The sequence below is a fragment of the Oncorhynchus tshawytscha genome, linkage group LG18 (assembly GCF_018296145.1).
Source record: "Oncorhynchus tshawytscha isolate Ot180627B linkage group LG18, Otsh_v2.0, whole genome shotgun sequence".
In the NCBI taxonomy this organism is placed as follows: Eukaryota; Metazoa; Chordata; class Actinopteri; order Salmoniformes; family Salmonidae; genus Oncorhynchus; species Oncorhynchus tshawytscha.
Window position 1 is genome coordinate 12881181 of NC_056446.1, and position 27804 is coordinate 12908984.

The following is a 27804-nucleotide window of genomic DNA, read 5'->3' on the forward strand; positions in this document are numbered from 1 at the left end:
AGTGAGTCCATGTCACTTATTATGTGACATAAGCACATTTTTGCTCCTGAACATACTTAGGCTTGCCATAACAAAGGGGTTGAATACTTATTGACTCAAGAAATTTCAGCTTTTAATTTTTAATTAATTTGTAAACATTTCTGAAAACATAATTCCACTTTGACATTATGGGGTATTGTGTGTAGGCCAGTGACCCCCCAAAAAATCTCAACTTAATCCATTTTAAAATCAGGCTGTAACACAACAAAATGTGTAAAAAGGCATGTGGTGTTCTTTCTGAAGGCACTGTATATCATTGACTCGTGTGCCACTACTCACGTTCATAGGAATTGACAGCTTAAGTGGCATTTGAGCAATGATGAAAATGTGTCAAAGGTCAGGGACTACGTACATTTTATATTGCCTGGCTACCTCACTACCTGGGTCAAGTTTCTGACAGGACGGATCAGTCCTAAACACAGCCACGGCCATTGAGATTAATGATGAACTCATTGTACATACAGTACCAGTTAAAGGTTTGGACACACCTACTCATTTAAGGGTTTTTCTTTATTTTTGCTATTTTCTACATTGTAGAAAATAGTGCGCAAAGTAGCCATCAAGGCAAAAGGTGGCTACTTTGAAGAATCTAAAATATATTTAGATTTGTTTAATACTTTTTTGGTTCCTAACATGATTCCTTATGTGTTATTTCATAGTTTTGATTTCTTCACTATTATTCTACAATGTAGAACAAAGTAAAAAAAATTAAGAAAAACCCTTGAATGAGAAGGTGTGTCCAAACCTTTGACAGGTACTGTATATCACCACAACATTTGAGACATGATACTGGTACCCTTTCAATCACATTTGATTTTGCATAAAACTCTTTATTGAATGACATGACAATGATAAAAGGCAGTGAAAATTCATTTTTTAATGAGATGACAAACCAATGAATTGTGATTGTTGCTAGCCAGCCCTGACCAAAAGATGCTACCTGATTGTCATGAGGGCTTTCATAATCTCGGCACCCAGAACTAAATCTCTGCACTGTCACAAGAGACTAGGGCTTCCATGACTCATAGTTTAGGTAAATTCATTAGCAAGATACAGCAGACTTAGGCTGTAGTGGTATAGTGGATTTAGCTCCCCACCCACCTAATCAAATTTAATTCAACTAGCGGTGTGTTGTGTTGTAGCTCCTCCCCCTGCAGGCAGAGGAGTCATGTGTCTAGAATCTAAACTGTAATGTTGGCGTACACATTTTCAGTAGACACACCTGGGAATTTACCTGAGACAGTGCCCACCCTCACATGTCCACCCGAGGACCAGAGGAAGTGAAGACTTGTTAGCATGTCTCTCCTTATCATCTGTGTGACTGAGCAGGAGTGAGTAAATATTGATACAACCAACCTCCTGATCGGAGGATAACTTTATCATACACTCATTTGACGACAGATATGCCAATACAGGTACAAGGCTATTTACATACAGTATTTCCCCTCCAAATCTCCTCCACCAATGCCCACCAAAAACCGACCCCTCTCCTAGCATTTGAGTTCTCCCTTTCCTCACATAGCCATGACTAGCATAGTAGTTGTTTCCTCCCAACCAAAGTAACACAAAGGTCAAAGGTCCTCATCCCTGTAGTGCCGCCTGTAGATCCATTAGTTAAGAGTCAGGAACAACAAGAAACATTGAATCCCAACGATTCCACATCATAACATCAAGAGGAGGAGCAGGTTGTGTAATTATATTAGGTGGGTTTGGTGATGGACAATAATATGAATCTATGCTAGCATATAAGTGAATGGGCTTCACCAACATACTGCAAGTAGTCATACAGGTGAGAGCATGAAAACAAATCTGTTACAGTTGGAGAGTAAAATGTACTTTCCCAAGTGTATTACTCTAAATGGAATTACATGGACCCTGACAGCTTAAGAACAATATCACAAGACTTAAATTGGGGTGGTGGGGGTGACAATGTGATCGGTTATGCGGGTAAGCCAATTTGGTTAAATGCAATGGTATTATACTGCAGTTATGGACACAGAGAGGACCACCGACTGAGGTAACATATTTCTATAGCTTTTTATCTGCAAAGTCCCCACATTCATCAGGCAAAAGCAAATACACAATGAAAAAAAATCTATGCATATTGTTCTTTTCTCATGACAAAGAGTAGAAATAATACCACAAAAATATATCTTGTTTGAACATATGTACATTCTTTCTATCATGGCCACAGAGAGAGGCAGATATATCTGCATTTTAGTGGCTAGCAATCTTTGATATAAAGCAACATGTTCCACTCTAAATGCTACATTAAAAAAGTTCACACAGACTCCATTCTAAAGCTCCACAGAAGCTTAGGATCTCAAAGGTGGTCTGGCTTCATTTCGAATCTATCAATTCCTATTTGGAATGAATTCTTTCCTGGACACTCATCAGGTAGACTTGGCTCAGACTGAGGCGTATGGTGCATTTGATTCACCCATGGCAAACGGTTCAATCGGTCTGCACATGGACTATTCCCCTCGCCGCACAGTGATCATGTCAACACTGTGCGTGAGAGCAGGAGGAGTAGAGGCAGAGTAAGATGAAGCTGTCGATGAGCAGGATGCCATAGAAACACCTCTGGGTGTGCAGACTTCTGCCTCTCTGGAAGCGTGTCAATAACACAGACAGTAGCAGGAAGAAGGTGGCTATGTTTAAGATGAGGAATAGTCTGATATAAGAGGATGAGTTCGACAGACTGTCACTGTTGGCCGTCGCCAACACGTGGACCTCCTTGAACTTGCGACCCTTCACGAAGCCTCCCTTCCGGCCTTTTTTGGAGTCTCCATAATCCATAAAGGCCCGGGAGTCGCCGTCTTCCTCGGGGCTCTCCTCAATAATCCTCTTTGTTGTCTTCGATCTCTCCTTCTTCTCCTTTACCTCGATCTGTCCAAAGATGTCCGGCAGGCTCTCTGAGAACTTGTCCCCAAGGTTCCCCAAGGCTTTATTGGCCCCCTTGCCCTTGCCCTGTTTCTTAGTCAGAGCAAACATTTTCTCAATGGCCTCCGTCTTCTTCTTGTCGGAGAACTGGAGGAGGCGCTCGGCCGTCTTGCGGAAGCTGGCCGTGTTGAGCACCCGGCCCAAGATGTGTCTCTCCAGCTGCTGGAAAACAGGCTTGGCGTGCTGGAGGTTGTCCTCTACTACGTTGACATACTCCTCTACCTCCTCCGGCGTGCTGTTCTTCACTCCTGCTGCTTTCTCAAATACTATTTTCTTCTGGTCCACCAGCACCATGGCGAACAGAGGCTTGGTGGCCACCTCCCCGGTCAGCAGGTAGATAGTGTAGGTGTGCTCGTTGGTGGCCAGGTAAATGTCCACCCTGTTAGCATCGCCACGCAGACTAAAGCTCTGCACGTCCACCCCTGGCCCAAAGAAGATGTAGGCCACCCTGGTATGGGGATACCTCAGAGGCATTGTCACATTCACATAGTTAGAGCCGTTATAGGGGTAACCACGGGGATAGTTCCAGTACCCCAAGACCCCTTTCTCACTGAAGCCTGTGTCATCCATCCAAAACATTTGATATGGGTCTTCCCCATGTCTGACAAAGGCTCCGTGCACACCGTCTATTTTGGTGTCCTTAAAGGGCAGGTCCGTGTTGTGGAAGAAGGCACTCATGGCCCTGGTTGGGCTGTCTGTCTCCAGATGGATATGATCAACCAGGACCAGCAACTGGGGGTGCAGGAGCAGCAGGTTCCTCTGGAAGCTCCTGATCTTCAGGTCAGGGTTGTAGGCCGACTGGCCCTCCCCACGGATGAACACCATGCCCTGCCTTTCCAGAGCCGCCTCCACCCTGCCCTGGGCGTCCGCCGGCAGCCCCACCTTGTACTTCAGCCACTTGGAGTCGCAGGCCTCTGTGACCTGGCCGTCCCATGGCTTGAAGCAGCTTCCCGAGGTAGCCGGGGAGAACAGCACTGCGTTGTTGAGGAAGGTGTACTTGGGCCCGTACAGAGCCTCCGTGATAAAAGGAACACCGTTAGGGGCGAACGTGAAGCTGTTCTGGTCAGGGTGCTCGTGGCCAGCGTTAAAGTTCCGCCACCCTTTGATCCAGTCTTTGTACTTGTTCCTGTGAACGATGTCAAATATGGCCCGTCCACCCAGCTTCCCCGACTTAAAGGAGAGGAAGGTGTGGTTGGTGTCTGCGGGTAGAGAACTTCCATAAGTGACGACCCCCCAGTCCTCAAAGTAGTGGAGTTGGGATGTACCAAAGTCTGATGGAGCCCTGGGAGTCAGGCTGGGATCATACCTGCAGAATGGAAATAAAACAACAAGAAATAAATGTCATACATTTGAATTCAGTTGCTCTAAAAGCAAATATTTCATTAATAATTGAGTAAATAAGCGTATACAATGAGTGAACAAAACATTAAGAACACCTTCCTAATATTGAGTTACATCCTTTTTGCCCTCAGAACAGCCTCAATTCGTCAGGGCATGGACTCTACAAGGCGTCGAAAAGCATTCCACAGGTTTGTTGGCCCATATTGACTCCAATGCGTCCCACAGTTGTGTCAAGTTGGTTGGAAGTCCTTTGGGTGGTGGACCATTCTTGATATACACAGGAAACTTTTCAGCATGAAAAACCTAGCAGCGTTGCAGTTCTTGACACACCCAAACCAGTGCACCTGACACCTACCACCATATCCTGTTCAAAGGTACTTAAATATTTTGTCTTGCCCATTCACCCTCTGAATGGCACACATACACAATCCATGTCTCAATTGTCTCAAGGCTTAAACATCCTTATTTGACATGTTTCTTCCCTTCAGCTACACAGATTGAAGTGGATTCAACAAGTGACATCACCTGGCCAGTTTATATCATGGAAAGAGCAGGTGTTCCGAATGTTTTGTACACTCAGTGTATGACAATACACTTCAACCAATAGAGAGAGAAAGAGCGAGAGAGAAAGAGACAGAACGAGAGAGAGAGAGAGAGATTCTCACCAGATGAACTCTGTGTGCAGTGTGCACCATCTCTGTCCTTTCCCGGCCTGTCCTGGCCCCTCCAACACCCGGTTCTGATGGATCCGCTCAGCCAGCCAGTTTCCACTGCCGTTCTTCATCACATAGCGATCCAGGAACACCAGCTGGCTCTCGGGCCCGTAGAACCAGTTGTAGTTGGAATCTGCTATGGCTACAGTCCTCTGGAACCCTGGTGAGATGGAACAGGCCAGGGCAAAAGATCCATATGGATTATTTTACAGTTAAAATATAGGAGAAGGCAACTTCAATATAGTGGCCTTTCATACGGGTTTGTTGGAGGATTATTGAATGTTATTATCATAAAACTCTGACAAATATGAAGTGACAGCTACATATTGTCCAAGGTCCAGTTCAGCTGTACTAACCACATAGCTTTCTATTTGATTGAATGCCACTTGGAGTCGCAGGCCTATGCTACAAAATCATGATTCATTTCTTTCCTTTTCTTACTGAATAGGTCACAAAAGCTTTTACACCCATGCATGCCATGTCCTTAACATAAGGAAATGAGCCAAACTACAGGCCCTGTTGAGATCGTAGCTCCCTAGCTTTATCGATGAAGCCATTTCCCCAACACAAAGAATGGCAGTCTGGTGCCAAAAGAGATCTTAAAACCTAGCAACCGGTAGTAAATACTTAACCACAATAAATCACATTGTAAGCCAAAAACAATAACGGCAATAACCAAAATCAGTGCACAAGTGGTACGACAATACGCGCGTTTCCCCTTTGTAAAAACATTCCTTCTGTGATGCAAAACTAGACCTTGGATAAACAAATGCCCAATCCAAATGATGTGGGGGTGTGTGTGCAGGAACACTCGGGTGATATTGGTTTGTTCACGGTCTGTCTTTGTAAGTCCAACACAAGATACATTTAAAACACGGCTCCTGTTTACAGTCTAACCTGTTGGAACACCAACAAACCTTATCATTTGAACACAGAGACATACAGTGGGTTACGGAATTATTGGATCCCTTGATAAAGATCAGCAAAAAAAGACTGTGTTGTCAGCCTCTCGGCAGAGGCAACCAGGTTTTTGGCAAAAATGTCCTGCTACTTGGTCAAGTTCATAGTGCCGTTGACCTTAACAAGGACCACAGTACCAGTGGAAGCAAAATAGTCCCATAACATCAAAGATCCACCACCATATTTAACTGTAGGTATGAAGTACTTTTCTGCATTTGCATTTTTTCGACTCCAATCCAACCACTGGTGTGCACGGCCAAAGAGCTCTATTTCCATGTCATCTGACCATGAGGTGACATGAAAATATAGCTCTTTGGCATACAATATAGCTCAGCATTTGTATTCTTTACTTTATAGTCTTTTTCCACTCATCTTTATCAAGGGTGCCAATAATTATGGACCTGACTGTACAGGGTCAGTGAGTGCAGTGCAGTCACATAGTCCGCTCAGGCAGAAGGTAGTTAGGCAGGATAATCTGGGAGAGAGAAAGCTGGCATTGTGGGTATTGAGTCCAGCGTTCTCCTGGCTGCTGCAATTAAGAGCTGCTCTCTGAATGCAGCAGTGGCGCCCAGCCCCAGTCACAATACAGAGAGTGTTGGCAGGGGGCTATAAAATGTCCAGACCTGAGAGCCCCTCCTCCAGCGCTACCCTCCCCCTGACCATAAACCAGGAGAGGAGAGAAGAGGAGAGCAAAGGAGATGAGGGAAGAGGGGAGATGGGGAGGGCTGGATCAGCATAGCTCTGACAGCCCCCCAGGAAGGTAACGCATGCATAACCCATATCAAGACAAACGAGCAGTCACCCTCTCTAACATGGGGGTAATGCACCCAGGGGGGTTTCATGCCTAATCTACTTATAACTTGGACAATGTTGCCAAGAAGTGCCACAGAGGTTTGCTAAGGCATTTAGGAACACATACAGTTGATGTCGGAAGTTTACATACACCTTAGCCAACTACATTTAAACTCAGGTTTTCACAATTCCTGACATTCAATCCTAGTAATTCGCTGTCTGTCAGTTAGGATCACCACATTATTTTAAGAATGTGAAATGTCAGAATAATAGTAGAGAGAATTATTTCTTTCAGCTTTTATTTCTTTCATCACATTCCCCGTGGGTCAGAAGTTTACATACACTCAATTAGTATTTGGTAGCATTGCCTTTAAATGGTTTAACTTGCGTCAAACGTTTCGGGTAGCCTTCCACAAGCTTCCCACAATAAGTTGGGTGAATTTTGGTCCATTCCTCCTGAAAGAGCTGGTGTAACTGAGTCATGTTTGTAGGCCTCCTTGCTCGCACACGCTTTTTCAGTTCTGCCCACAAATATTCTATAGGATTGAGGTCAGGGCTTTGTGATGGCCACTCCAATACCTTGACTTTGTTGTCCTTAAACCATTTTGTCACAACTTTGGATGTATGCTTGGGGTCATTGTCCATTTGGAAGACCCATTTCCGACCAAGCTTTAACTTCCTAACTGATGTCTTGACATGTTGCTTCAATATATCCATATAAATTTCTTTCCTCATGATACCATCTATTTTGTGAAGTGCACCATTCCCTCCTGCAACAAAGCACCCCCACAACATGATGCTGCCACCACCATGCTTCACGGTTGGGATGGTGTTCTTTGGCTTGCAAGCCTCCCCCTTTTTCCTCCAAACATAACGATGGTCATTATGGCCAAACAGCTCTAATTTCGTTTCATCAGACAAGAGGACATTTCTCCAAAAAGTATGATCTTTGTCCCCATGTGCAGTTGCAAACCGTAGTCTGGCTTTTTTAATAGCGGTTTTGGAGCAGTGGCTTCTTCCTTGCTGAGCGGCCTTTCAGGTTATGTCGATATAAGACTCGTTTTACTGTGGATATAGATACTTTTGTACCTGTTTCCTCCAGCATCTTCACAAGGTCCTTCACTGTTGTTCTTTGATTGATTGATTTGCTTTAGTGTATGTAAACTTCTGACCCATTGGAATTGTGATACAGTGAATTATAAGTGAAATAATCCGTCTGTAAACAATTGTTGGAAAAATTACTTGTGTCATGCACAAAGTAGATATCCTAACCGACTTGCCACAACTATAGTTTGTTAACAAGAAATTTGTGGAGTGGTTGAAAAACAAGTTTTAATGACTCCAACCTAAGTGTATGTAAACTTCCGATTTCAACTGTATTTACTCATTGCTAACTTGCACTGCATTTAATTTCAAAATAGCCTGTCTTGCTGCCTATATAGTATCTGTATCACCTTTGCATCTATCACGTGACATCTAGACTAAATGCACTGTTAGAGATAAAAAGTCGATCGAACCAAGGGAACATTAAGAGGAGAAAAAACACCATTAAGAGGAGAAATTAAGTTATATTGAATAGAATGGCAGAGCACACACACACACACAACATCTTTAACAGCTGTATTACCTGGCAGGATGGTCCTGTACATGAAGGCGAAGTGTTTGTGGAGCCAGGGGTGGTCGAAGTGGCTGATGGAGAAGTGTCTCTGCACCAGGAACATGTACTGGAAAAGAGAGCGGGTGGTGTACGTCCCGTAGGCCACGCCCTCATACAGCGAGCCATCCGTCACGTCCTGCAGCAGCACCATAGACTTCTCCATGATGGCCAGGACCTGCTTGGTCCACAGGTAGGCCTCCTGCAGGTAACCTGGAACCGAACAGAGGAGAAACCAGGGTCAGCTTATTGCTTTTCGAAGGAAGGTCATGTTCGTCAATGTCTCTGGAGCAGTGGCTCCCAAACATTTGTACTGTACTGCTGTCACCCAGCCAAAGTGTTTGTTTTCTTGAGACATACCCCAATTAAGCTCGGTGTAAAGTGTGGTCTCAAGTGAGGTTGATCATAAATATAGTTACAGTAAGCTACTCAGTCAGTCACATTCCCATTTTCTACCCCGAAACATCATACTGGAACCTCCCGTTATGCATGGAAAGTATGAAACTACCATACCAGACTAATGTATAGTCTCTCTCTCTCTCTCTCTCTCTCTCTCTCTCTCTATGAGAAGAAGTGACCACATAAACACTCCAGCCGCAGTTCATTGAGAATCCCAGTCCATCATGGGTGCCTGGCAGCTACCCGGTGGACTGGATCCACCCGGACACCACAACCCACAGCCCACAGCCCAGCTCCGGAGCCGGCGTCCACCCCAGTGTTTGGTTTGGTCTGGCAGACCAGTGGCCTACACAGAGCAGGTATTTACCATCAAACAGGAACTGCTGGCACACAAAGACCACATTTACACAAATGGCATCGCACTACGCTCACACCCCGGCTCCACACAGTGTTTGGACTGTTCTGCATTTTCCATTATTAGACATAGGCATCATGTATATAGGAATTCATGAACTAAAAAAATCCAATTAACCCTACGAAGTCAAAAGCTATAAATGTCTTCTCCCACCCATGGCTCAATCACATCCCATATAGTCACCCTGTGCTTTAGCAATGTCCTCCTCTACCCCTCTAGGATTTAATGATGTTGCCTTCGTTGCTGTTATTAGGGGCTTTTCTTCAGCCATGCTGTTAGTGATGTTACTGGCTCTAGATCTCTGGAGCTCCCATCAGTACACATTAGTCATCCACACGTTGAGAGCCGCTGTTTGGGGAAGGTCTGGTCTGTTAACTCCCCAGCACCATCACAATGAGATCTGTAGGAATGTGGGAGGTCAAGGGATAGTGCCATTTGACTTGACTTTTACTCCTTTGAGGTTCTTCGCTAATTATGATTAGATGAGACATTGAGACATTTCTGGTTCTTCTTAGTTCATTTTCAGGAATGGACAAAGAATGATTTCCTAAGAATGGAATAACTTCAAATGTTATGTAGGATCAATGAGTTACGCTCCCGAGTGACGCAGCGGTCTAAGGCACTGCATCTTAGTGCTAGAGGCGTCACTACAGACCCTGGTTCGATTCCAGGCTGTATAACAACTGGACGTGACTTGTGACTTGGAGTCCCATAGGGCGGTGCACAATTGGCCCAGCGTCGTCCGGGGTTAGGGTTTGGCTGGGGTAGGCCATCATTGTAAATAAGAATTTGTTCTTATTAACTGACCTGCGTAGTAAATAAGTGGTTAAAATTTTATTAAAAAATGTAACTGATAGTTGTCTACCTAGAGTTTATGCTTCATTTATTGACATGATAATCATGCATTGGGAGAATGAACAAGTCTAGACAATTGCTTCAACCTGCATCCAGTAGAGAGAAATGTAATGTTCCACACTGTACCCAACGGGCAAAGACACTCGATAGACATTCAATTTTGCTTGACATTTGATTAAGATGTCAACAATCTTAAACCAAACCTGTAAACCCTGTTTGTGGTTGAATATAAGGTCAATTACATTGAAGTAACAAGGGAACTACGTTGACTCAACCCATTTGGTGTAAAATAGACACTTTACCACAAATTCATGTGTAACAGCTTTCAAGGAAGCAACACAATGTGGTGTGACTGTGGCTATGATTTTGAATGGTTCCCAGAGTCCCAGCATTCTGCACCAGATAATAAAACTCAAGCACCTGGGTGGCCGTAGCAGAGAAGTGGGTGATTGAGGCCTTAGGTTTAACTACTGATGCTTAACTATAGATGAACTCAGGGTAAACTATGCCACATATGACTGTCCAATTAGGAGCGGAGCTAGGCAGCCGCAAAGCACCAACATGCAGACACCTGCATCAGGAATGCACTGATCCCCTGTAAGCTGCTGTCCTGTGATCTAGTCATCTGGACAGAGCCCATACAATATCCCCTCTGACTCACAATCAAGCCATGAAATGATACGAATACAGTATACATACAGTACCTACATGCTGTGCTTAACATTCCCATACGGGTCTTAAGACGTTTTATGCTTTGGACAGATACGGTATGTCTCCCTTTATTTTCAACAGATGGAGCCTATCCCTTCCTTATGAATAAATGCTTCAAAATGGCTTTTTGGCTTCGCCTTTAAAATAATACACAGGAAAAGAGGTGCTGTGTTATTCCATAAATCTGAGTAATATAGACCTGTGCAATACAATAGCTCTGAAAGAAATGTGACACGAGACCAATGTTTGCTCTTGATTTCTTCTGGCAGTACCTTACAGGCAAAGTTCCCTTTATTCACTGAGATCTTAATGGAATGATATTTGCGCGTAAATGTCATACTTTTGCACAGGATATGAATGACAAATCCGTGACAAGGGAATGCAGGAAGTGAATAGGATCGTGAGCAGAGCACACAGTCAAATACTTATGCGGGAGTTAGGCCCTTAAATGAACTGGTCCAAGAATGAGAAAGCGAACAGTTAGCACGTTCCGTCAATCTGTCGCACTCAAAGCAAATACTGTATGTTAGTTAGGCCACCTTCTAATGAGAGTCTCTTAACAATTTGCAGCCAAATTAAAACGTTGAAGTGCAAAGTCAGAGGGGTGCTATAATTCTCCAGAGTCTGCACCTCCTGCCCCCCACTCACTACCACAAACCAGCCTCAAAGAAAAACCATGGTGACCACAGTCATCTCCATGCCTGTTGTCATTTAGTTTACGTCGACTCTTGTTCTTTTTCTACCAGAAACATTTCCCTTGTAATGAAACTAGGCTGTACAGCAGTGCTGGGAACAACAAGAACAACTTCACGTTCCTCTGGCCTCACTGCCTCTGACTTAAACATCCAAGAATATACAACCAGGACATTTCAACCAAAACAATAGAGGGAACAGTTTTCAAATGTACAGTAAATAACAAGGCTATTTTCTAGACATACGTTCCTTCCTTTCACACTGAATCTACTAAGAAAAACATTGGGAAAAGGTCCATCCAGAATGTTATGGAATCGTGTGGAATGTTTCCATTGTATTTTTATTTTTTTTAAAGAAGAAGAAAATTCACCTTTATTTTACCAGGTAGGCCAGTTTGAGAACAAGTTCTCATTTACAACTGCGACCTGACCAAGATAAAGCAAAGCACTGCGACAAAAAACAACAACCCAGGGTTACACATGGGATAAACAAAAGTACAGTCATTAACACAATAGAAAATTATATATACAGTGTGTGCAAATGGCGTAAGGAGGTAAGGCAATAAATAGGCCATATGTGCAGATGATGATGTGCAAGTAGAAATACTGGTGTGCAAATGAGCAAAAAAAGTAAATAAAAGCAATATGGTGATGAGGTAGGTAGTTGGGTGGTCTATTTACAGATGGGCTGTGTACAGCTGCAGTGATCGGTAAGCTGCTCAGATAGCTGATGCTTATAGTTAGTGAGGGAAATATAAGTCTCCAACTTCAGCGATTTTTGCAATTCGTTCCAGTCATTGGCAGCAGAGAACTGGAAGGAAAGGCAGCCAAAGGGTGTGTTGGCTTGGGGATGACCAGTGAGATACAGTGCCTTGCGAAAGTATTCGGCCCCCTTGAACTTTGCGACCTTTTGCCACATTTCAGGCTTCAAACATAAAGATATAAAACTGTATTTTTTTGTGAAGAATCAACAACAAGTGGGACACAATCATGAAGTGGAACGACATTTATTGGATATTTCAAACTTTTTTAACAAATCAAAAACTGAAAAATTGGGCGTGCAAAATTATTCAGCCCCCTTAAGTTAATACTTTGTAGCGCCACCTTTTGCTGCGATTACAGCTGTAAGTCCCTTGGTATCAGTTTTGCACATCGAGAGACTGAAATTTTTTCCCATTCCTCCTTGCAAAACAGCTCGAGCTCAGTGAGGTTGGATGGAGAGCATTTGTGAACAGCAGTTTTCAGTTCTTTCCATAGATTCTCGATTGGATTCAGGTCTGGACTTTGACTTGGCCATTCTAACACCTGGATATGTTTATTTTTGAACCATTCCATTGTAGATTTTGCTTTATGTTTTGGATCATTGTCTTGTTGGAAGACAAATCTCTGTCCCAGTCTCAGGTCTTTTGCAGACTCCATCAGGTTTTCTTCCAGAATGGTCCTGTATTTGGCTCCATCCATCTTCCCATCAATTTTAACCATCTTCCCTGTCCCTGCTGAAGAAAAGCAGGCCCAAACCATGATGCTGCCACCACCATGTTTGACAGTGGGGATGGTGTGTTCAGGGTGATGAGCTGTGTTGCTTTTACGCCAAACATAACGTTTTGCATTGTTGCCAAAAAGTTCAATTTTGGTTTCATCTGACCAGAGCACCTTCTTCCACATGTTTGGTGTGTCTCCCAGGTGACTTGTGGCAAACTTTAAACAACACTTTTTATGGATATCTTTAAGAAATGGCTTTCTTCTTGCCACTCTTCCATAAAGGCCAGATTTGTGCAATACACGACTGATTGCTGTCCTATGGACAGAGTCTCCCACCTCAGCTGTAGATCTCTGCAGTTCATCCAGAGTGATCATGGGCCTCTTGGCTGCATCTCTGATCAGTCTTCTCCTTGTATGAGCTGAAAGTTTAGAGGGACGGCCAGGTCTTGGTAGATTTGCAGTGGTCTGATACTCCTTCCATTTCAATACTATCGCTTGCACAGTGCTCCTTGGGATGTTTAAAGCTTGGGAAATCTTTTTGTATCCAAACCCGGCTTTAAACTTCTTCACAACAGTATCTCGGACCTGCCTGGTGTGTTCCTTGTTCTTCATGATGCTCTCTGCGCTTTTAACGGACCTCTGAGACTATCACAGTGCAGGTGCATTTATACGGAGACTTGATTACACACAGGTGGATTGTATTTATCATCATTAGTCATTTAGGTCAACATTGGATCATTCAGAGATCCTCACTGAACTTCTGGAGAGAGTTTGCTGCACTGAAAGTAAAGGGGCTGAATAATTTTGCACGCCCAATTTTTCAGTTTTTGATTTGTTAAAAAAGTTTGAAATATCCAATAAATGTCGTTCCACTTCATGATTGTGTCCCACTTGTTGTTGATTCTTCACAAAAAAATACAGTTTTATATCTTTATGTTTGAAGCCTGAAATGTGGCAAAAGGTCGCAAAGTTCAAGGGGGCCGAATACTTTCGCAAGGCACTGTATACCTGCTGGAGCACGTGCTATGGGTTGGTGTTGTTATTGTCACCAGTGAGCTGAGATAAGGAGGCGGTTTACCTAGCAAAAACTTATAGATGACCTGGAGCCAGTGGGTCTGGCGACGAATATGTAGCGAAGGCCAGCTGATGAGAGTATACAGATCGCAGTGGTGGGTGGTATATGGGGCTTTGGTGACATAATGGATGGGACTGTGACAGGCTGCATCCAGTTTGCTGATTATAGTGTCGGAGGCTATTTTGTAAATGACATTGCCGAAGTCAAGGATTGATAGGATAGTCAGTTTTACGAGGGTATGTTTGGCAGCGTGAGTGAATGAGGCTTTGTTGCAAAATAGGAAGCCGACTCTAGATTTAATTTTGGATTGGAGATGCTTAATATGAGTCTGGAAGGAGAGTTTACAGTCTAGCCAGACACCTAGGTATTTGTAGTTGTCCAAGTCAGAGCAGTCCAGAGTAGTGATGCTAGTCGGGCGGGTGTGTGCGGGCAGCGATTGGTTGAAAAGCATGCATTTAGTTTTACTAGTGTTTAAGAACAGTTGGAGGCCAAAGAAGGAGTATTGTATGGCATTGAAGCTTGTTTGGAGGTTTGTTAACACAGTGTCCAAAGAAGGGCCAGATGTATACAGAATGGTGTCGTCTGCATAGAGGTGGATAAAGGAATCACCCGCAGCAAGAGCGACATCGTTGATATATACAGAGAAAAGAGTCGGCCAAAGAATTGAACCCTGTGGTACCCCCATAGAGACTGCCAGAGATCTAGACAACAGGCCGTCCGATTTGACACACTGAACTCTTATTTGAGAAGTAGTTGGTGAACCAGGCGAGGCATTTGAGAAACCAAGGCTGTTGAGTCTGCCGATAAGAATACGGTGATTGACAGAGTCGAAAGCCTTGGCCAGGTCAATGAAGATGGCTGCACAGTACTGTCTTTTATCAATGGCGGTTATGATTTTGTTTAGTACCTTGAGCGTGGCTGAGGTGCACCCGTGACCGGATCGGAAACAGGATTACACAGCGGAGAAGGTACGGTGGGATTCGAAATGGTCAGTGATCTATTTGTTAACTTGGCTTTCGAAGACCTTAGAAAGGCAGGGTAGGATAGATATAGGTCTGTAACAGTTTGGGTCTTGAGTGTCACCCCATTTGAAGAGGGGGATGACCGCGGCAGCTTTCCACTCTTTAGGAATCTCGGACGATACGAAAGAGAGGTTGAGCAGACTATTAATAGGGGTTGCAACAATGGCGGCGGATAACTTTAGAAAGCGAGGGTCCGGATTGTCTAGCCCAGCTGATTTGTACAGGTCCAGGGATTGTCTAGCCCAGCTGATTAGTACGGGTCCAGGTTTTGCAACACTTTCAGAGCATCTGATATCTTGATTTGGATTAAGGAGAAGCTGGGGAGGTTTGGGCAAGAAGCTGAGGGGTGTGCGGAGCTGTTGGCCGGGGTCGGGGTAGCCAGGAGGAAAGCATGGCCAGCCATAGATAAATGGTTATTGAAATTCTCGATTATCGTGGATTTATCTGTAGTGACAGTGTTTCCAAGCCTCAGTTCAGTGGGCAGCTGGGAGGAGGTGATCTTATTCTCCATGGACTTTACAGTGTCCCAAAACCTTTTGGAGCTACAGGATGCAAATTTATGTTTGAAAAAGCTTTCCTAACTGACTGTGTGTATTGGTTCCTGACTTCCCTGAAAAGTTGCATATCGCGGGGACAATTCGATGCTAGTGCAGTACGCCACATGATGTTTTTGTGCTGGTCGAGGGCAGTCAGGTCTGGAGTGAACCAAGGGCTATATCTGTTTGTAGTTCTACATACTTATTTTCCACCATAATTTGCAAATAAATTCATTAAAAATCCTACAATGTGATTTTCTAGATTTTTTTTTCTCATGTTGTCTGTCATAGTTGAAGTGTGAAAATTACAGTCCATCTTTTTAAGTGGGAGAACTTGCACAATTGGTGACTGACTAAATACTTTTTTGCTCCACTGTAACTGAGGAGGAATGAAGTTGCCAAGATGAGACCACATTATTCCAAAGAGGAAAATTAATAGGCTGAGCAGAAAACAACCAATCTACCAATCTACTGAATTTATATACAGTTGAAGTCGGAAGTTTACATACACCTTAGCCAAATACATTTAAACTCAGTTTTTCACAATTCCTGACATTTAATCCTCGTAAAAATTCCCTGTCTTAGGTCACATTATTTTGGGGCGGCAAGGGTAGCCTAGTGGTTAGAGCGTTGGACTAGTAACCGAAAGGTTGCAAGTTTGAATCCCCGAGCTGACAAGGTACAAATCTGTCGTTCTGCCCCTGAACAGGCAGTTAACCCACTGTTCCTAGGCCGTCATTGAAAATAAGAATTTGTTCTTCACTGACTTGCCTAGTAAAATAAAGAAAGAATGTGAAATGTCAGAATATTAGTAGAGAGAATGATTTATTTCAGCTTTTATTTCTTTCATCACATTCCCTTGTGGGTCAGAAGTTTACATACACTCAATTCGTATTTGGTAGTATTGCCTTTAAAATGTTTAACTTGGGTCAAACGTTTCAGGTAGCCTTCCACAAGCTTCCCACAATAAGTAGGGTGAATTTTGACCCATTCCTCCTGACAGAGCTGGTGTAACTGAGTCAGGTTTGTAGGCCTCCTTGCTCGCACACGCTTTTTCAGTTCTGCCCAGAAATGTTCTATAGGATTGAGGTCAGGGCTTTGTGATGGCCACTCCAATACCTTGACTTTGTTGTCCTTAAGCCATTTTGCCACAACTTTGGAAGTATGCTTGGGGTCATTGTCCATTTGGAAGACCCATTTACGACCAAGCTTTAACTTCCTGACATGTTGCTTCAATATATCTACATAATTCTCCTTCCTCATGATGCCATATATTTTGTGAAGTGCACCAGTCCCTCCTGCAGCAAAGCACCCCCACAACATGATGCTGCCATCCCCGTGTTTCACGGTTGGGATGGTGTTCTTCGGCTTGCAAGCATCCCCCTTTTTCCTCCAAACATAACGATGGTCATTATGGCCAAGCAGTTCTATTTTCGTTTCATCAGACCAGAGGACATTTCTCCAAAAAGTAAGATCTTTGTCCCCATGTGCAGTTGCAAAGCGTAGTCTGGAGCAGTGGCTTCTTCCTTGCTGAGCGACCTTTCAGGTTATGTTGATATAGGACTCGTTTTGCTGTGGATATAGATACTTTTGCACCTGTTTCCTCCAGCATCTTCACAAGGATCTTTGCTGTTGTTCTGGGATTGGTTTGCACTTTTCGCACCAAAGTACGTTCATCTCTAGGAGACAGAATGCGTCTCCTTCCTGAGCGGTATGACGACTGCGTGGTCCCATGGTGTTTATACTTGCGCACTATTGTTTCTACAGATGAACGTGGTACCTTCAAGCGTTTGGAAATTGCTCCCAAGGATGAACCAGACTTGTGGAGGTCTACAATTTGTTTTCTGAGGTCTTGGCTTCTGTTGATTTTCCCATGATGTCAAGCAAAGAGGCACTGAGTTTGAAGGTAGGCCTTGAAATACATCCACAGGTACACCTCCAATTGACTCAAATGACGTCAATTAGCATATCAGAAGCTTCTAAAGCCATGACATAATGTTCTGGAATGTTCCAAGCTGTTTAAAGGTACAATCAACTTACTGTATGTAAACTTCTGACCCACTGGAATTGTGATACAGTGAATTATAAGTGAAATAATCTGTCTGTAAACAATTGTTGGAAAAATAACTTGGGTCATGCACAAAGTAGATGTCCTAACCGACTTGCCAAGACAATAGTTTGTTAACAAGAAATTTGTGGAGTGGTTGAAAAACGAGTTTTAATGACTCCAACCTAAGTATATGTAAACTTCCGACTTCAAATGTATATCTAGGCCACAGAGTAAATACTAAAGGAACCGTCTGAAATCTGATAACGCAGTAATCATGGTGTTTCTCTGTGTTTCTCTGCCCGCCCGCACACACACACGCACGCACGCACGCACACACACACACACACACACACACAAACATACACAAACATACACACACACACACACACACACACACACACACACACACACACACACACACACACACACACACACACACACACACACACACACACACACACACACACAGTGCATGAATCAGTGGTACTCACCCTGGGTCATGTAAACCAGGCTGCCGGTGAGGAGAGCCACACAGTTGGTGGGCTGGTGGTTGTGCAGGTACTGGAAGCCCCAGCCACGGATGTAGGACTTCTCATACATGTAGCGCGTAGCGTTGCCGATCACCTGCAGGAAGCGCTCCTGCTGCACCTTGCTCAGGTACTCATACAGGAAATCATACGCTGTGGCAAAGCCAACCAGAGAGTGGGCTAGAGGAACCTCATCCCAGGGAGCATCCTTTACCAACCTGCAAGACGCAGAGAAAAGGATAGATAAGTATAGTCATATGTAAGAAATACATGTTCAAGACTTAACCCTGTGAGACACACGGTTGTAAAATTGCAACGCTGCCTGTTCAGTACGATTTCTAGGCATAAGTGACATTAGCGGTCGCTAGGGTCCCCGCCAAAAAAATAGATATATTTTTTTAGGGGGGCGAGTCAGTCAGGATCTCAACTTACTGTTATATAGAGTAGTAGTAGAATACAAAATGTGCCATTTCAAAATTTGGTTGTGCATCAGCAGTTTTCCTCTTGTTACTCACTCAATTAGCCCATGTCAGCTAAAATTTCATAGATTTCTAGTTTCGTTAGTCTAGCCAGCTATCTAAACCTTTTATGAAGCTGGTTGAGAGAATGCCAAGAGTGTGCAAAGCTGCCATCAAGGCAAAAGGTGGCTACTTTGAAGAATTTAAAATCGAAAATATATTTACATTTCTTAACACTTTTTTGCTTACTACTTGATTCCATATGTGTTATTTCATAGTTTTGATGTCTTCACTATTATTCTACAATGTAGAAATAATAAAGAAAAACCCTTGAATGAGTAGGTGTGTCCAAACTTTTGACTGGTACTGTATGTGTGGTTAATGAGGTCAGAATACTGCCATTTACAACCATCAATTTTAACATAGAGAAGTAATTAATCCAGAAAGGACAACTACATATTGCTAAAAGTAAGTTATAGTCTGCATACAAAGAAAACCCACAAAATAGTTGATCCTTTCAAATATATACACTACCGTTCAAAAGTTTGGGGTCACTTAGAAATGTCCTTGTTTTTGAAAGAATAGCACATTTTTGACCATTAAAATAACACTAAATTGAACAGAAATATCAGTGAAGACATGGTTAATGTTGTAAATTGCTATTGCAATAGCGTTCCACATCCGATGAGCGTCAGAGCCGGTGTAGTAGGATTCAACCTTAATCCTGTATTGACGCTTTGCTTGTTTGATGGTTCGTCTGACGGCATAGCGAGATTTCTTATAGGCGTCCGGATTAGTCTCCCGCTCCATGAAAGCGGCAGCTCTAGCCTTTAGCTCGATGCGGATGTTGCCTGTAATCCATGGCTTCTGGTTGGGATATGTACATACAGTCACTGTGGGGACGACGTCATCGATGCACTTATTGATGAAGCCGATGACTGAGGTGGTGTATTCCTCAATGCAATTGGAAGAATCCCGGAACATATTCCAGTCTGTGCTAGCAAAACAGTCCTGTAGTGTTGCATCCGCGTCATCTGACCACTTCCATATTGAGCGAGTCACTGGTACTTCCTGCTATAGTTTTTGCTTGTAAGCAGGAATCAGGAGGATAGAATTGTGGTCAGATTTGCCAAATGGAGGGGAGAGGGAGAGCTTTGTATGCATCTCTGTGTGTGGAGTAAAGGTGGTCTAGGATTTTATTTTCCCTGGTTGCACATGTGACATGCTGGTAAAAATGTGGTAAAACTGATTTAAGTGTGCCTGCATTAAAGTCTTTGATTATGGCCTTATAGAGTTGGTTGAGAGCGGTCTTAGTGCCAGCTTCGCTTTGTGGTGGTAAATAGACGGCTACGAATAATACAGATGAGAACTCTCTTGGTAGATAGTGTGGTCGACAACTTATCATAAGGTCCTCTACCTCAGGCGAGCAATACCTCGAGACTTCTTCAATATTAGACATTGCGCACCAGCTGTTATTGACAAAAAGACACACACCCCCACCCTTCGTCTTACCAGAGGTAGTGTCTCTGTTCTGCCGGTGCATGGAAAATCCAGCCAGCTCTATATTGTCCGTTTCTTCATTCAGCCACGTCTTGTGAAACATAAGACGTTACAGTTTTTAATGTCCCGTTGGAAGGATAATCTTAATAGTAGGTCATCAATTTTAGTTTCTAAAGATTGCACGTTAGCAAGGAGAATGGAAGGCATTGGGAGTTTACTCGCTCTCCTCTGGCTTCTCAGAAGGATCCCTGATCTGCGTCCCCTTTTCCGGTGTATTTTTTTCACGCAAAAGGCGTGGATCTGGGCCTGTCCAGTGAAAGCAGGATATCCTTCTCATCGGACTCATTAAAGGAAAGAGTTTCTTCCAGTCCCCGTGAGTAATCGCTTTTCTGTTCAGAAGTTATTTTCGGCCATAAGAGACGGTAGCAGCAACTTTATGTACACAATAAGTTAAAAAAGAAGTTACACAAAACACACACAAAAATAACAAAATTGCATAATTGGTTGGGAGAATGTAAAAACGTCAGCCATGTTCTTCGGCACCATACTTATAGATCAAGTTGATCAATTTAGCTATTTCAGACAAAATATGACAATTTCAGATGTACACTACATGACCAAACATGATAATGGAGGCTATAACAACCTCCACTCTTCCGGGAAGGGTTTTCACTAGATTCTGGAACATTGCTGCCGGGACATGCTTCCATTCAGCCACATAAGCATTGGTGATGTCGGGCACTGATGTTGGGCGATTAGGCCTATCTCGAAGTCGGCGTTCCAATTCATCCCAAAGGTGTTTTATGGGGTTGAGATCAGGGCTCTGTGCAGGCCAGTCAAGTTCTTCCAAACCGATCTCAACAACATTTCAGTATGGACCTCACTTTGTGCACGGGGCATTGTCATGCTGAAACAGGAAAGGGCCTTCCCCAAACTGTTGCTTCGAAGTTGGAAGCACAGAATCGTCTAGAATGTAATTGTAAGCTGTTGCGTTAAGATTTCCCTTCACTGGAACTAAGGGGCCTAGCCCAAAACATGAAAAACAGCCCCAGACCATTATTCCTCCTCCACCAAACTTTACAGTTGGAACTATGCATTCAGGCAAGTAGCGTTCTCCTAGCATCTGACAAACCCAGATTTGTCCGTTGGACTGCCAGATGGTGAAGCGTGATTCACCACTCCAGAGAATGCGTTTCCACTGCTCCAGTGTCCAATGGGGGCGAGCTTTACACCATTCCAGCCGACACTTTGCATTGCACATGGTGAACTTAGGCTTGTGTGAGGCTGCCCGGCCATGGAAACCCATTTCATGAAGCTCCCGACGAACAGTTCTTGTGATGACGTTGCTTCCAGAGGTAGTTTGGAACTCGGTAGTGAATTCTGCAACCGAGGACAGACAATTTCTATGCGCTACATGCTTCAGCACTCAACCGTCCCGCTCTGTGAGCTTGTGGGGCCTGCCACTTCGCGTTTGAGCCGTTGTTGCTCCTAGATGTTTCTACTTCACAATAACAGCACTTACAGTTGACCAGGGCAGCTCTAACAGGGCATACATTTGACGAACTGACTTGTTGGAAAGGTGTCATCCTATGGCGGTGTCATGTTGAAAATCACTGAGCTCTTCAGTAAAGCCATTCTACTGTCAATGTTTGTCTATGGAGATTGCATGGCTACGTGCTCAATTTTATACACACAATTTTATACACAACTGGTGTGGCTGAAATCGCCGAATCCACTAATTTGAAGGGGTGTCCACTTACTTCTGTATATATAGTTTATATACCATAAGACAATATTTTCCATCCCATCAATACGTTTGATCAATTTTATGTGATTTTTATAGAATTTCAAAATGTTCTTACAACAAAATGTTCCTACCATTGAAGCTCAATGGTGTTTCTTTGCAACGTTTCCATAAAATTGTTCTAAAAACTTGAAATAAAACTAACAGATTATTTTCATAATCAGAGGCCGATTAGAAGTATTTCTGAACGGTAAATACATAATTTTCCTCGTTTGGATCTATGCTTGGGTCTCACAGGGTTAATACACAAGAAAACAGTAATATCACAAAGTAGTATCCTTACAAATAGTCTTGAATTGTTTGAAATTCCGTTTTCACACTAGCCCAAGCAAGGCTGCAAAAACAGAAAGGGTAGTATATATTCTGGAAAGTGAAATGTCATCAAAAGCGTAGAGTTAAACTAATCCTTCTCAGGCTATTTGCATAATTTGTCCAAGCTTGTAATCAGCTACTAAATAGCTTTTTGTTCTCTTTACAAAAGAACATGCAAAACAGCATTTTCACACATGCTTTAAAGTCCTACTCCAACATATCCTGCCTTTTAAAGTGCTGTTTAAAGTGCACTATGTGCTATTTGTAAAGTAGCTGGCACCTCAGAATGCTGACTGACTTCTATTTCTAAGAGGTACTAATTGTTAAATTGGCAAAATAGTCCATGCCCATGCATTAATCTCATATACCACCTGCTAAGAGGTGTTCTTTAAAAGCTCTTTCTGTCTAATTATAGTCAAATTGACTTCAGATGTGGCAATAAAAAATACATCCAAAAAGCAACCTGTATTTTGAGCAGTTGCTATTAAAGTGTGTGCCATGTAATTACATTTTCAGCTCCCTCTTGACAATCGTTCCTCTCAGAACATCTAAAAGACATAGGTTGAAATCCATTCCCCTCATCACAATGACCCATAAACTTTACTCAGTGCCAAATATCAAAACAGCTGCCTGCTTTTCTTTTAAATGCGACTCTAATATTCATAAATACCAAAGATATGCCGCCACCCTCTGGCAGCATTTCTTCCATTTGATTTAGCTAATACATTATTTCCATCTGTCAACGACCTGAGGAAGTTCATTGGGAATAAATGTTCCTTCTACATGGGTTTAAATTAAATTGAATAAAAAGGGATTTCAACTTTATTCATCAAGCAAGGAGTTTACATTATGTTTCATTACAGTCTTTGGTTCACCAACCAAGTTTAATGCACTGTATAAGTAGTTAGAATGAGTGAAGTGATTCTATGTCACCACTGTACTGTATATTACATTACGCCAAAGCACACAAGACGTCTCTTCTGTGTGTTTACACATGAACTGCCTTAAAAACCGAACCAGGGAACCAGTGCGCCACAAGCTGGAGTTGGAATATGGAATATGGCTCTCCTCAACAAGTTGTTGGAGACATAATTGAAGGTCACAGATACCACAGTTGACTGATTCCTGGAGCCACTTTTAAGGATCCCTGAGAGATTCCAAAGCCCTAGTAAATGTGCGGTTGAGGAGAGAACTCACATTGTGTGTAGTTAAAATGTGAAAACGTCCTTGTGGGTTTTCATTTCTCAACATGTGGCACAGACTTCCATTTTGTGAGAAGTTTCACAAATTTGAACTAATGGTAAACTGTACATGTACCAATGAACACTGACCCTAAAGAAAACATTTTTCTCTGAACTAGGTTGGCTAGACACAGCAGCTGATGGCTAAATAGAGGACTAAAACAACGGAGCTGAGGTAATGCTTATTTCTGAAAAGGAATGAGAGAAAGGTGACACTTGAAAAGGGAAGCCCCCTGACCACGAGGCTGATAGTAGAGACCAGACGTCCTGAGAACGCTGGCGACATGACTAAATTGGCAACGGACAGTGAAACGCCTTGCCCGATATATCAGAGACCCCTCCTTAACACTGAATTCCTTGGCTTGGGACGTGCAGAGAAAGCTTGCTATAATGCACTTTCCTAACTGCACTGCATGGGGAAAAAAATGAAACCACTGAAGTTTCACAACCCTCACAGGCGGCCAGGGGTCTTCTGAAGTACAGTACTGTAAGGGTTGGCTAAATATACAGCAACAACATGAAGTCTCATTGCTGGCCTCTTCTTAGCTTATTATTCTTATGCAACAGAAAGCGAAGAAGTCTGCAAGATAGTACAGCCTAGTATTGTACAATGAAAATGAAACATAACATCATCCAGACTACCTAAGCTATTCCCCTCTGAGTCTACAGACTGGGAGAGTCATTTGCCCATCCCTTAGGTTGGGGCTGAACAATGTGAGATGCAGATGAGATTTCCCATGTAACCCCTCTGAGAACCCAGGTAAAATGTGTTTCTTAGCCTCTCACCACCACCTGAACCCTAGTCCACCCATCCCACTGCACCAGGCCATTCAGCTCAACATCTGAACATTTCATTTCCTTTGAACGGGAGCATGTTAAGCAATAAATTCATACAGCTGCTAAACACATTTCCTGGACCACAGGGCATCTCTTCCACAGGTCTGGCCGGCCACAGTGAAAACTGAACAGAGATACTATGGAGGGGGATTGAGTCAGTTAAAGGTCCTCTGGAGAGGAGGAGGATTTGGCATTTATCCCCAGTGGTCACATGGTGATAGGAAGGAGAAATACAGATAGCAGGCAGCATCTGTACCTTCTCCAAAAAGACCAGTATTGTTCACGTAATGAGAAAAACGTGTGGGAGTTTTTCTTACCGCTAAGGGTAGGCTAAGCGATTTTCTGCAATTGAGAAGTGGGCAATTCACTTATGGGTTGAATTTGAGTAACTACACAGTAACTGTTTCCACAGGGGCATATCTGATTGTATCTCTTATTTCATGTCCCTATAGGTTAGGGATGCTATTCACAGACAATTGATTGCAACTGAAAATTCACACAAAAATAAGGGAAAAACAAAGATAGAAAATATACCAACTAGGCTGAGCTGCCATCCTCTCCATGTAATCCTTGGCCAGGTCGAGGGCCCCGGCCCTGTGTGGGTAGAGCAGACAGAACATAGACAACACTCCCAGGTTGTTTCCATACACCTCGTTCCAGCGGGCGCTGAACTCGGCCGGGCTCCAGGGGGGCAGGTACTCCTCAGGGTGCTCCAGCATGGCCTCCCCCGCCTCGCGGATCCTCGCGGCCATCTCCCGGTGTGTCCCAGCCGCCGCCGACTGCAGCTCCTCCACCTCGCCCTGGCCGAAGTACAGCATGGGGTGTCCATCGTAGTTCCCTCCCATGAAGGGTATCCCTCCACTGGGGTCTATCGTCTCCTCCGCCACCCCCACCACCGGGGCCACCAGGGGCCACAGTAGACTTATGAAGAACACTGTGGGGGCCCCTCGGGTGTAGGTCCTCATCCTCACATCAGAGAGGGCGCAGTGGCATTTCCAACAGAGCTCAGCTGAGAAGGAAAGGAGAGGGAGAAGAAAAGACTTGAAGAAAGCCAGACAGCCATATTCTCTCTCTCAACTCTCCCCAGCTTTTTCATATGAGGGCTACATTCCTTGAATAATTGGATACAGCTGTATTCCTGATCATTCTGGCTTCCCCCTACTGTTCTGACAAGTTTCGAAACGCTTCAAGTAGACTGTAGACTGTGACAACTGAAAGGGAAGCTCAGATCTCTGTTGTAAAAATGCAACTTATCTATATGAATAATCAAAATAGACCCACCCCCCCCTTCCTCCTCCCCCATGTGTATCTTGAGAAGAGGTAGCTGTAATGTGTATAGTGTGCTGTCACTCCTCAGATTGATAGTGTATCCAGCTATTGGCGAGAGGTGTGTTCATCAGGGTAGATAACCATTTGTTTGGCGGTGTCTCAGGTGAATCTAGCCATGTACACCCACATAGTCAGAAAGATGGTCCTCAACACTCTAAAGGTCATAAAGGTCTCTGTGGTATTCTATTCGTCAGTTATAGTGGTTTGGCTTAACCAATAACTAACATCACCTGGTACATCTAACACTATGGTGGAGCAAGTCATCTCTTCTCAAGAACATGGACATCCATTTCAGTGCCTTACTCTTGGCACTTGCCTAGGGCAAAATCAAACGGTGGTGATTTTGAAGGACTCTGGTCAGTCCTATTCGCGTGAGTTTTATCGGTAGTGTATTTTAATACACAATTTAGTATTGCCTACTACAAATGACACCAATGGGGACGAGGGAGCTAAATGTCCATTATTGTGGCAGATGTTGCTTCACTTGACCAACTAGCTAGATATGACACCTGACCTCATAAACGGGCACATTCCAGTTTAAAGAGGCAGTTTGAACAATAACAAAGGGGTCAACTTTGTAACAGCTGAGGGATGAGGCTGGAGAAATACAACCATTCTCAAACTCATGGACAGAGATATAGATACAAGGACTGACCATCCATGACATACAAACTATTTGTTTGAACCATTTTGAGGCTAACAGTATTTGTTTACATTTACATTGTTCACAAAGCATAAAACAACTTAATATGTGGGGTTCTGATGAGGTATGACAGTTGTACTGAGCTCATGGGGGATCTATAAATTCTATCCTTCAAGAATCAATGGGTATATTTAATTAAAATGTCTACAAATGGATGTAACAACTGCAGATTGCCCATTTAAAGACATAATCAGATAGTCTACCATTACTGCCATAAAACCCATGAACCCTGGATGTGGAAGTGAAACCTATTCCTGCTATGTGTTTAGGGAGGTGGAGATTGAGCACTGATTGGTTTAGGGGAATAAAGGAAACCAGCTGAGGGGGGACAGCTGTCCCTCTCCTGGGCTGGATTAACCTTTGACTGCTTTGTTTTCTTTCAATTTACACAAAAATTACAAACGGATGGCACAAAATGGGCAAATCATTCTCAAATAGACCTTTAGTTTTTAAAAGACCTGTGCCCTTGAAACTTGATAAGACTGTTTCAAATGACCACGTTGAGAAACAAATGACTATAGAATGTGTATTATGAAAACTATTCTATACTACTCCATCACTCGAAAGTAGGCCTAATACAAACCCTAAACTCAAGGGCTTACAGTGGCAACCACCAATTTAGTGTAAAGTAGCTCCACATATTATATTTCCTACCTGGCTGCTCACACATCTCCTTACCTTGGATAGTCTACATTCAGGTCGCCAGCGTTCTAACAAATGTTTTAGTCATATAAAAAGACACCTTTGCCTAAGTGTCCGTTTTTTTTCATATCAGTAGGCTAGTTTTCCTCAGGTCATGGGAAATAAAATGGTCATATTTTAATACGTATACACAATATGACAATATCCTACACTTGTACATATCGTATCTAATGTCCTTGTATGTGACTTTTGTCATCCGTTTCCCGAATGTCACAAGGACAAAAAAAACATTTAGTTCATTATTCCGTGTAAATATGTACATCTACTTACATAAATAGTACTTTTCTTAAATGTAATTAGTGAATTATTATTCCAACATCGAAAAACGTTTAATAACACACGGCATTAACGTATAAATATGCGCAGATAGCACACTGGATCGGAAGTCTTAAAAAAAAAAAATCGATCGGTGGCTTGTTGTAAAGAAAGAACAATACACTGATCAAGATTAGCCTACCTGTCAAAACCCGTTGTTGTACAATTGTAGTCCAGATTTGACACTCCCCCTACAAGTCATTTCTGTGTTATAAATGTAATCCCCGTGACATGCATCGATACGTTGATTCTTCAAGTAGTGAAACAAAGTATACTCTCTTTGCGCAAGGTTTTGGAGAGAAGAACGTCAGCAATTCTGCCGAATGAGGAGGGGCAGTAGAGGAAAGTGACTAAAGAAGTAGGGGAGAGACAGAAATGACTGATTTGTAGACACAAA

At 43.2% G+C, this 27804-nt stretch overlaps 1 protein-coding gene across 2 annotated transcripts; it reads right to left on the reverse strand.

Moving 5' to 3' along the window:
• Window positions 1-848: 848 nt before the first annotated feature.
• Window positions 849-27731, reverse strand: dse (dermatan sulfate epimerase). Of its 2 annotated transcripts, XM_024377844.2 has the most exons (6): window positions 27550-27731; window positions 24893-25367; window positions 18171-18424; window positions 8416-8655; window positions 4989-5196; window positions 849-4288 (listed from the first exon to the last, which is right to left on the reverse strand). In XM_024377844.2, the coding sequence occupies exons 2-6, from the start codon at window positions 25321-25323 to the stop codon at window positions 2542-2544; spliced, it is 2880 nt and encodes a 959-aa protein (XP_024233612.1). In that variant the 5' UTR covers window positions 25324-25367; window positions 27550-27731; the 3' UTR covers window positions 849-2541. The 2 variants fall into 2 exon arrangements, with proteins under 2 accessions (XP_024233612.1, XP_024233613.1); XM_024377845.2 differs by lacking the exon at window positions 27550-27731 and having other exon boundaries at window positions 24897-25028.
• Between the last annotated feature and the right edge of the window lie 73 nt (window positions 27732-27804).